Raw genomic sequence first — 12,412 nt, forward strand, 5'->3', positions numbered from 1 at the left:
TTTGGAGGGTGGGGGGGAGTACCCCCCACCCCCAATATGCAAGCTTATGATTAGAAAAAAAAGAATATGAGATTGACTACCCCAAAATATTACTTTCCCATCCGGAAAAAAATTATGAAAAAATAGGGAACATACAATGGCTTTTTGCATTTTAATCATAACTTATATTATTTTCTCTATGGAAGTTATGTAGAAATTAGATTAATTCTCATCTAACTTTAGTAGACTTTGACATTTACAGAATAATTGAATACATATTCAGAGAGGGAGGGGTCGTTGGACTGTTTATTACACTAGTCCTCAAAGTTTTATAGTAAGATTTTCTAATTTGTTGGCTTTATAACCATAGGGACTTTTATTGGATTTTGATTGGTTGGTTCATTTAGTTAAGTGTCCAAACTTTTCAACCACTAATTGTAATTTACATTAGGGGCAATTTTGAGTATTATCATTAGGGATACAGATCAATTGATCGGCCATTGTCCTATCCCTTTAGATCCCTGTGAAATAGTTACATTCAACAAGACTGGGAGAAGGGTCATTGGACTATTAAATCATACCGGTTGTACCCAAGGTTTTGTAAACACAATCTTTTATTTCTTGGCTTAAAAAGTTTTGGTACCTATATCAAATTTTGAATTTATCTTCTGAACCCAAAACTTTAAGATCTATAGAAGAGGTAATTTTGTTTATCATAATTAATCTTTAAAAAATCCAGATAAACAACACATACACTTACAGAACCATCACTTTGATCAGCTGACACAGAACCTGTTTTTTGGCGCCAAATTTTGCTCCACTAGGTATTTTCTTGCAACAGAATTGACAACTATTTTATTTACACATTTTTTAGTAGTTACTTTATAATTTTATTTGTCATTCTGTATGTTCGTCGATCAGTCCATACATTAGTGTTTAAAAATATTTCTGTGTAATAGTCATATTAAGATACAGATTTGAACTGGACATTTTCCAAACAGTAAACTAACAAGCTAAAAATTTTAAAAAATAATAAAACTATTAAAAGTTGTTAACCCTGAAATATTGCATACACTGGAAATTGTTGTAACCATTAATCAATAAATTTGTAGCCAATACGTAATTACTTTCTTTAATTATGTTATGTCAGAATAAGATACAGACATTTTCCAGCTAGTAATCTAACATGGTATTAAAATAAAATATTAAAACTATTGAAAGTTGTTAACCCAAAATTTTTCGTACACAGGAAATTGTTGTAACCATTAATCATTGCCAATATGCTAGCACTTCATATTATGTCAGATTAAGGTACAGAACTGAACAGTTTTCAGCGAGCAAACAAACACGCTAAAATTTAGAAAAATAAATAAAATTTTAAAAAGTTGTCAACTCTGTCGCATAAAATAATACGTACACAGGAGGGTCAGTGAACCATCAATTAATCAACTTACTGCCAATACATTGGCGAATTTCTTCCTTTCCCAAATTTAAATATCCTCCTTCAGAAATCAGATAGATAGGAATATTTATTTAGATATATGCATTTTAAAAAATTATTATCAAATTTTAATCAAATTGTTGACAAATTTTAAAATCTAATTTATGGGTAATTTTCTCTATACTGTTTTTTTTCTATTTTCAGCTGCAAAGAAAATTTTGCTTATTGCAATAACATAATGGAAGGGAGGGTGGTAAAATAGCATTAAACCATCATGAGAATTTAAAGTATAGTCGAAGTAAAACTTGTTTTTTGGTGTAACTGAAAGGGAAGTGGGTAAGAAGGGGGATAGAAAAAAGGGAGGTGTGTTAAGGGGAAATTTTCACATAGAATTGTTTGTTAGAATCACATTCCTTTTTCCCTGGACATTCTGAAAAATGATGTATAGCGTCGTAAAACAGACAATTTTCCACAAATATGAAAATCAATATCTAAATAAATATTCATGTGGTATAGATGTTGTATGGTATTGAAGACTCAGCAGCCTGAACAACCTTTTCATCTGTAGGGGCCACTGAGATATGCTAGGCTCTGATCTAAAAAATGTAAGTTGATAGTAGAAAAAGTGCCTTGTAAAAAAGGGAAAAAATATTAACATTTTTGGCCAGCTTATTGAAGTGACGTCATATCAGAAGGGGCTATGACGTCATTTGCTAGGCTCTGATCTAAAATATGTATGTTGAAAAAGTGCCTCGTAGAAAAGGTAAAAAATGTTATAAATTTTGGCCAACCTATGCAAGTGACGTCATATCAGAAGGGGATATGACGTAATTTGCTAGGCTCTGATCTAAAAAATGTAAGTAGAAGTGCCTTGTAAAAAAGGGGGAAAATGTTATAATTTTTGGCCAACCTATTTAAGTTACGTCATATCAGAAGGGGATATGACGTCATTTACTAGGCTCTGATTTAAAAAATGTAATTTGATAGTAGAAAAGGTGCCTTGTAAAAAAGGGGAAAAATGATACAATTTTTGGCCAACCTATGCAAGTGACGTCATATCAGAAGGAGATATGACGTCATTTTTTGTCTTATGATTGTACATTATTATATAACTGGTTATAATACAATACTAGACATAATTTTCCAGTATGGCTGAGAACTGGTTCTAATCCTCCAGATAGTACTCGGTTTCAAAGCGATACTGGAAATTTTTTACAATGTTAGGCCAATCTAATCAAGTGACGTCATATTAAAAGGGAATATAACGCTAAATCTTGATATTTCGGTTTAAATACCTCCACTTTTTTATAAGGCACTTTAACCCCCTTAAATGTAAAAAAAAATAATCTAAAAATTGTAAGTGAAGCTTATTTGTAAAAAAAAACAAGGATGACAACATCCATAAGTTGTGAAGCACACAAAAAAATCATGAAAGGAACAAACTGACAATGTTGGATGCTGTGAGTATTGGTGCATAAAATGGGGACAAATTTTAAATTGATTTGACGGGGCTGATTATTTACGTCACAAGTGAGGGGAAAGAAAAGGGAAGGAGGAAAGAAACCCCCTAGAAAAGAGATGGGGGTATGACGTCACACGCCAAAACAATTTGAAATTTGTCCCCATTTTTTGCACCAATACTCACAGCATCCGTCATTAGAATTAAGGATTATCCATCTCTTCTTTAGGGGTTTTTCTTTCCCACTCCTCCTCTCTTCATCCCTCATTTTTATGACGTCAGAATTTTTTTTTATGAGCGACTTTCTTCACTCACTTGTTGAAGCAATAACCTTGTAAATTGGTCATGTGCCACTAAAATTTTAAAAATATGGAACTTTATTGGCAATTTTTTTTTGAAGACCATGAAATGTTTTTCTGCTATAAAATTAAACGGGTTTTATTTTGTGTTTTGATTTGGTGGTTTATTATGTTGTGAGCATCTCAACATTTCAACCACTAATTGTAATCTACAGAAGCGGTTAGTTTGTTTATCATCATTGGGGATGTACATCAATTTAGCGGCCATTGTCTTATCCCTTTAGATCCCTGATATTATAGGATGGAAATTGTAATTGTAGCAATTATAAGCAGTTTGACTTTAGCAAGACGTTTGATAACATTTAACTGTAAGGGTAAATGAGTTATTCATCCCATCGTATTATTGACAGCTTTTCGCGGATATTATAAAGAAAAATTATAAGATTTAAACCTTAGTCTCCTTGAGGCTAACAAAACTTGTATTAATTTTATGATTTTTATTTTAATTTTTGTAGAAAATTGTCGATAATAAGATGCTATACATGATTTTTCTCCCCTCTTCCCTCCCACCCCAAGGGAGCCTAGTGGCCTCTAGGGGCGTAGCCTCTTGTTTTACATGCGGGATGGATATGTCTCTGAGTGTTCTGAGGGGTCTCGCAAACCGATATGGTTCTCCTTATACAATTTAGCTTCCCATAGGTTTAACTGATATTTGGAGGAAAAAAATGATCACCCCAAAATATGTTTTTTTTTGTTATTTTTTCTTATCTAACTAAAATCAAAAATAGATGAAGGACGATTTCCCCCCCTTTTCTCGCCTCTAGGGGCGTAGCCGATAGTTTTGAATTGTGGGAATGTTGAGACATCCATTTAACTTTCAACCAATATAAACTTTGAAGGGCCTTTCCTCGGATAAATGGATAAGTAAATTATTTAGGGTTGGGGGGGGGGGGGAAGACATTGGACTGTAAATTAAACTGGTACCCAAAGTTTTATAATCCCACAATCCCTTATTTGTTGGCTTAAAAACTATGGGTATTATCATTTATTTTTCATTGGTTGGTATAAAATAACAGATATGAATGAATAGGATAATTATGACCCATAAAAAATTGTTGTCAAAAATAAAAAATCAACATGTTTTAAAAGAACGTATGGACTTTCTGGTAACGATTATTGTGTTGCCATGCTTTTTAAATGGTACCTAACTACCACTAGAATCACCATGTCAAGTTAGAATTATAGAAAAACTTCGCTTTTAACAATAAAATTTACATTGAGCCACTTATTTTTCTTTTATTCCCTGGAAAATTTTGAGTTGCCGGGGCTGACAAACTTCCAGACAAAGGTTCTGATGCACTTTTGAGAGAGAGAGAGAGAGAGAGAGAGAGAGAGAGAGAGAGAGAGAGAGAGAGAGAGAGAGAGAGAGAGAGAGAGAGAGAGAGAGAGAGATCTAATTGAAAATCAATTTTGTACCCTTGGCTACCGCAAAATGTCATTTTTCTATGTTTTTAATATTCGCAAAATAGGGAGGGAACATTGAACTGTTTAATACACTAGTCCCCAAAGCATTTAATAATAACGTTTTATTATTCGTTGGCTTAACAGATTTGGAGACTTTAATTGAATTTTGATTGGTTGGCTAATTAAGTTGAGTGACCAAATGTTTCAACCACTAATTGCTATCCACAGAAGGTATTATTTTTTTGAATTATGATAATTTTTTTTTGTTTGAAGATTTTTTTTCCTGAAAATTTTAATAAAATTTTACAATGAAAAAAGTGAAATTGAAAAAAAAAAGATTATTTTGTACCTTGTTGTCCTAGAAATCAGTATTCCAAAAATCAGAACAATCGGATAATTTTATTACATAAAAGTTTGATGTTAAAAATCAACACGTTTAAAATGGACCTACGATTTTAGAGTTGCTTTGCTTTCTAACTCGTTCCTAACTCCTATAGGAATCATCATTCAAAGTTTGAAATCGAAAGGACAATTCTAACATGCCTAAATAAACGAAAAGAGCTATTTGTTACGTACGGACGGACGGACCAACCCTAATTATAGAAAAGCTTCGCTTTTAAAAAACAAAGTTGAGCATTAATGAGGTTTTGAATGACTCAATCACTTGTGGAAATGATAAAACACCACATTAATATATGAATCTTTAAATAGATCTTTCATATGAAAGGTAGAAATTAAACAGAGAGGGAGAGAACATTGGACTGTAAATCATATTTATTACACCAGTCCCCAAAGTTTTAAGATAAAGTTTCTTATTAGTTGGCTAAACAAGTTTGATGACTTTTTTCGAATTTTGGTTGGTTTGTTCATTAAGTTGAGAGTCCAAACCTTTTAACCACTAATTGTTATCTATATAAGGGGTAATTTTTTCATCATAATGGGGGTTTTACATCAATTTCTCGTTCATTGTCTTATCACTTATGCTCTGTAAAAGAATTTCCTAAAATATTTTAATAGGAAAAATTTTAAAAAATTTGTAGATAAATTTGAATACAAAATTAAAAGACTTAAATGAATGTACAGATTCTACATAAATATAAAACCTTTTTATTTCCAAATGTAGTTACCTGTGCTCTGAGATCTAAAGGGATAAGACAATGGCGGATAAATTAGTATATATAATATATATATCACGTTTGATGATACACAAAATTACCCCTTCATGTAGATTACAATTAGTGGTTAAAATGTTTAGACTCTCAACTTAATGAACCAACTAATCAAAATTCACAAATAGGAAATAAATAAGAATATGCTATTTTAAAACTTTGGGGACTTATGTAATAATCAACCCAATGTCCCCTACCGCCCTGCTCTGTGCTTAAGAAAACTGCTCTGGGTGAAACCTCACTGTGCAAATGATGTTTTAACATGTTTTTAGAACCTACTATCTTCTCTGAGAATTTCAAGTTTAATTACCTACAGATCAAATTTAAATTCAGGGCTTGGGAGCTTGTAATACATTCTTCTTTTTTTATGCTATTCAGGGATTTAAAGGGATAAGATGAAAGTAAGGAGGGGGAAGGCTTTTTTCATCCATACCCCTGTGTGTGTTGTAGTGTTCAGTAACCTACATAATCTAATCTAACTTTACTTTAAGTAATAAATAAAAAACAAATAATACCCATCAATTTTTAGAAATTCTTTTAAAAAAATTAGGGGGGATTCAGTGTTCAACATATATATTTCTATATGTGAAAGTGTCCCAAATTATCTATCTACAAAAATACTCAGGATCCTAATACTTGTAAAGTTCTGAATTCTATCAGAACCAAAGATATAGGTAAAGGGATAGTTGCATGAAATGCATTTCAACTTAAATTAGAAAACCCAGTATTTTTTCCAATTCTATTGCATCATATGCACTTACAAAGCTTATAAATGAAGAAATTTAATGTTTTACTAAGTAGTTTTAAAAATATCATGACTTTAAAATCATACTCTTGTCATTTATGCATTTTTGAAGATTTAAAATTAGAGCAACGCAAAACTTCAGAGATAAAAAAATTATAAAATATAGATAAATAAATTTACATAAAGATCCTTTTTTTTGTTCCATTATTTATGAAATTAAGATTAGAGGTTTATGGAAAACTAGTCCCCAAAGTTTTATAAAAATAGTATAAATATAAAATTTGGAACAAGAAATCATCGTTTTAAAACTTTGGGTACCTATGGAATTTCAGTCTAATGTCCCCTTAATTCCTGAATTTACTTCTTTCAAAGGCTATTTTACTTGTATTCAGAGCAGTAAATTTGCAGCATATAAGCAGCTGTGAGTCTGGCAGCTGGTTGGCAGATGACTTGCAGATGACTTGCAGCTGTCTGGAAGCTGGCTTGCGGCTGCCAGGCCATGCAAGGAATTACTCTACTGAAAGGCAAAGCTAAAATTGGATTTACAAATTTCAAGAATAGGAAATTAAAACAATTTCTCTAGTTGGCTTATAGCTCTGCTGTTACCAGAAAGGGAGGGGATATTGGATTGAAAATAAAGCTGATACCCAAAGTATTATGAACATTATCTCACATTTGTTGGGTTATAAATTTTTTTAATGTTATTTTAATCTTGATGTTTTTGTTCAAACTAGGAGTTAAAACTATTAAAACTATTGCTACCAATTATTTAAATCTACTGAAGGGGTAATTTTGTTTATCATCATCAACAAACAATTGAACAAAGGTGTTGCTAAATTGAACCCACTTACCATTTACAGAAATTAATAATCAATATATTTTTTCTTCATTAGTATTAGTGATTTTGCATTAAAACAAATTATGCTTCAAAATCCTGTTTTTCCATAGCATATGATTTTGGAAATATGAATGGACCAACACTAAAATTCCAGGGTGATTATTCTAAATAAAATTAAATGCAGTTATCTTACAAATGGCTGGCAGCACAGCCTCTGTATGCATATTATTAGAACCGAGTATTTTTCGTGCTTTGCAACTTATGGATGTTAAAATTCTTGTTTTATTAAGATAAATTCTGATATGAATTTACAAGTTAACCTTGTCATCTTAGTTTTTTTTTCTCAAAATGATTATGAAACAAATTAAAAACTAAATATGCACCCTCAATTAAAAACAAATATAAAAAAATTATCAGTGCCTTTGCTTGATAATCCCATTTCCTTCAAGAAATTGAAAGTATTACTTTAGATTTTTAGTGGCTAAGCCACTAGAGGACTCTAGGAGTAAATGAGAATTGTATTGGTCCATCGAAAGCGATAACTTCCGAAACAAAAAGACAGACACACACTTGCACAAAGATATAAGGATAATAATTTTGATTTTTTCTAGTCCCAAAGAAACGGTGACGGCGACGGAAAGCGCGGATCTAATGTCAGTAACATTGGTATGAGTAATGACGAAGAAGCCATGCAGGGTAAGTTTGACATCTGATAAATGACATCTAACATCTGGCATCTGATGTCTAGCATCTGATATTTGATAAATAACATCTGACATCTAAATCTGACATCTGACATCTGATAAATAACATCTGACATCTAAATCTGACATCTGATATCTGACATTTGCCAAATAACATCTGATCTGACATATGATAAATAACATCTCACATCTGATAAATAACATCTGACATATGACATCTGATAAATAACATCTAACAAATAACATCTGATGTCTGACATCTGACATCTGATGTCTGACATCTGACATCTGATGTCTGACATCTGACATCTGATGTCTGACATCTGACATCTGATGTCTGACATCTGACATCTGATGTCTGACATCTGATATCTAAATCTGACATTTGACATCTGATATCTGACATTTGACAAATAACATCTGATCTGACATATGATAAATAACATCTGACATCTAATATCTGGCATCTGACATCTGATACCTTACATCTGACATCTGATGTCTGACATCTGATATCTGATAAATAACAACTGACATCTAAATCTGACATCTGACATCTGATGTCTGGCATCTGACATCTGATAAATAACACCTAACATCTATTATCTGGCATTTGACATCAGATGCCTGAAATCTGAAATCAGATATCTGAATTCTGATATCTGACATCAGATGTCTGAAAAATGAAATCCGACTTCTAACATCTGATATCTGACATCTAAATTCTTATATCTGACTTCTTATATATGACATCTGACAGACGGCCTAACGGTTGGATGGACAAAAGTACAGGGGCTCATACAATAGAGTAGCTGAATAATTCATGACACCGCATTTCTTGTTTTATATGCTCTATACATAGATAGATAGATAGATAGATAGATAGATAGATAGATAGATAGATAGATAGATAGATAAAGAGTTAGATCTTAAAGGAAGAAAGGAACATCTGATTGTTAATTATACTAGTACCCAAAAGTTTACAAACAAATTCTTCCTCAATGGGTGTTTTATCAACCTTTGTCTTATCCCTTGTTATGCCTGCATATTAGTTATGGGACAATTATACGAGGTGGCTGCCAATATTTGGAATTTTTTCACTCCAGCTGAAGTCAAAACTATGAAGCTTTCTCCTTTTAAGACAATGTAAAGTTCTTCCGAAAATGACGTCATATAATAAAATTTACCAATAAGGGGTCAGTATACACTGTAATTGACCAATGGTGAATTTTATACTGGCCTCTCATTGGTCAATTTTATCGTATGACGTCATTTTTTAAAATTGTGACGTCTCTCTCCTTCTTTGCGATAACAACCCAGCAATACTATTATATGGTGTATTTTCAATTTTTGGAACAAAATGTCTCGATTCGGTCTCCATCTTTACCATACCAACCCAGCAATACTATTATACGATGTAATTTCAAGCTTCGGAACAAATCGTAGTGTGATTCATTCTCCATCTTTACCATACCAACCAAGCAATACTATTATACGATGTAATTTCAAGTTTTTGAACAAAATGTAGTAGGATTCAGTCTCCATCTTTGCCCTAACAACCCAGCAATACTATTATATAGTGTATTTTCAAATTTTTGAACAAAATGTCTCGATTCGGTCTCCATCTTTACCATACCAACCCAGCAATACTATTATACGATGTAATTTCAAGCTTCGGAACAAATCGTAGTATGATTCATTCTCCATCTTTACCATACCAACCAAGCAATACTATTATATGGTGTATTTTCAAGTTTCGGAACAAATCGTAGTATGATTCATAAGCAAGTTTCATGTGAAGGAAATGAAGTTGCAGGTTTTATCATATTTTCACAGTAGATTTTCACCTATTTCTAGCCCCTGCGTTTGGCGATTGCCTAACCCTGCGGGGCTATCACCTAACCTAACCTAAAATAACATTTAAAAGCTACTGTGAAAATGCGATGAAACCTGCCACTTCGTTTCCTTGACATGAGCCCAAGTTTCTTATAAGCGTTCATATCTGAGGAAAAGCGTATCCAATAAGCTGTCTTACTAAGACAGCGTAAAGTGGCACAAAAAAATGACGTCATATGTTAAAATAACTAATGACAGGCTAGTACAAATTTTACCATTGGCCAATTACAGTGTATAATGGATCCTAATTGGTCAACTTTATTGTTTTTTTTTTTGTGCCACTTTACGCTGTCTCTTTCTTACTTCAAAGTGATTAAAGTACAATTTGCCGATAAGAATTTTAGTCATATCGGTAAAATGTTTTATATGAACAATGGACATGACATGTATGATTAGCTGTTTGGTAGCTAGCAGCTTTTAAAATATATAAATTTTTGGAGATATTCGTTAACAGGAGCATTTTACCAGGAACTGCAGTAGATCCAAATACACAAAAGAAAAGTTTTTCTCGTATTCATTCGAATCCGGTGGATAGGAACCGGTTCTCATCCATACGAAAAAACTATGTCTAGCATCGTATTATATCCAGTTTTCTACGAATATAGAAATGTACAATCATAAGATTAAAACCAGTTTTTTTAGCCGGTGCCTCCGGCACCTCGGGGCTAAAAAAAATAGTTTTAATCTTATAATTGTACATTCTATATCCGCGGAAAGCCGTTTATAATAGGATACGAGAAATAACTATTCTTTTACAAAAATTTTAAAAAATGCTGGGGTATAGTCCCTTTCGTGACAACGCCTCTTCAGGGGCTTTTCATTGTATTTTGATAGGTTATTTTATGTTATGCTAAGAGGCGTTGTCATAAAAGGGACTATACACAAAAGCTGTCTTTTATTTTTGCATTGGAAAAAGTTGCTGACTTGTTGTTTATAATAATATCATAATACCAGGGAGGGGGGGACATTGCACTAGAAATTAAATTGGTACCCAAAGTTTTCAACCAGGTTTTGAGTACTTTGATTGAACTTCAATAGGTTTAATTGAAAGGGATCAGACTATGGCCAATATATTGATGTACATCCCCAATAATGATACACAAAATTACCCCTTCTTTAGTTTATAATTAGTGGTTGAAACATTTGGAAACTGAACCTAATGAACCAACCAATATCAATTCAACAAGAGTACCCAAAGCTTTGAGCTATTGAATGAGAAATGCGGTTATTAAACTTTGGGGACAAAGCCAATATTGTTCTGTTGTGACGTCATGAATTTCCGGATAGGAGAAGAAAAGGGGGGAAGAAAATCTCTTCAAAAAAAGATGGGAGAAATGGGGTTCTTCTTTCCCTTTTCATTTACCTTTTGCAAAATTTATGACGTCACAACAGGATAATATGGGCTTTGTTAACTTTGGGTATCAATTGAATTCAATTTAGGGTCCATCCATACTCTATTTTCCATTTTAGCTTTAAAAAGAAAAAAATGGAAATATTAGGCAACAGACACACATACACAGAAAAACATACATCCTGTTACTTTTATACAAGGATTGAAAGGGATAAGACAATTGCCCATAAATTGATGTACATCCCCAATTTTGATATACAAAATTACCCATTTGCAGATTACAATTAGTTGTTGAAAGGTTTGGACACTCAACTTACGAATTAAGTCCCAAAGTTGTAAAGCAAACGAATAAGAAAACATTGGTATTATCCTCTTAGAATTTTTTTTTTCAATTTTGAAAATTTGAGTACCCGCCCCCCCTCCCCCGCCAAAACGCCAAAACATTACCTTAAAACTTTGGGGACTAGTGTAATAAACAGCCCAATTCCATGGGAAATTCTGACTAACCCAGAAAACTTAATAGTATTTGCCTAATTATGACTACAATCTTATGTAAAGACAAAAGATAATTATAAGATAAATATATAGACAAACAGACAGACAAACAAACAGACATCCATGCAGACAGACAAATAGACAGACAAATAAAAAAACATACAAACAGACAGACAAACAGACAGACAAAAAGACAGACAAACAAACATACAAATAGACAACAAACAAATAGACAAAGAGACATACAGACAGACAAAAAGACAAAAAAAAACAAAAAAAACAGCCAGACAGACAAACAAACAGACAGACAAATAAACTAACATACAAACAGACAGACAAACACATAGACAAAGAGACATACAGACATATACACTGGCAAACAAACGACCAAACAACATACAAAGAGACATATAAAAAAACAGACATACAGAAAAAGAGACAAACAAACATACATGCAGACAGACAAACAGATAAACAGACAAATAGACAGACAAACAAACAGACAGACAAATAAACTAACATACAAACAGACAGACAAACAAATAGACAAAGAGACATACAGACAAGCAAAC

The 12,412-nt window shown here is 32.5% G+C and overlaps 1 protein-coding gene across 4 annotated transcripts in view; it reads left to right on the top strand.

Moving 5' to 3' along the window:
* Window positions 1-739: 739 nt before the first annotated feature.
* Window positions 740-12,412, top strand: part of LOC145306740 (band 7 protein AGAP004871-like) — an 85,507-nt gene continuing 73,834 nt past the window's right edge. For 2 of the 4 annotated variants that reach the window (XM_080149027.1, XM_080149029.1), the window contains exons 1-4: window positions 740-803; window positions 1,401-1,498; window positions 1,933-2,025; window positions 8,006-8,090. In XM_080149027.1, coding sequence (XP_080005153.1) covers window positions 2,002-2,025; window positions 8,006-8,090 — 109 coding nt within the window. In that variant the 5' untranslated portion in view covers window positions 740-803; window positions 1,401-1,498; window positions 1,933-2,001. Of the gene's footprint in view, window positions 804-1,400; window positions 1,499-1,932; window positions 2,026-2,253; window positions 2,277-8,005; window positions 8,091-12,412 lie in introns of those variants that run through there. The other 2 variants (XM_080149031.1, XM_080149030.1) reach the window with 2 other exon arrangements.

This window comes from Acartia tonsa, chromosome 15, assembly GCF_053477335.1.
Source record: "Acartia tonsa isolate MP-2025a chromosome 15, ASM5347733v1, whole genome shotgun sequence".
NCBI classification, from domain to species: Eukaryota; Metazoa; Arthropoda; class Copepoda; order Calanoida; family Acartiidae; genus Acartia; species Acartia tonsa.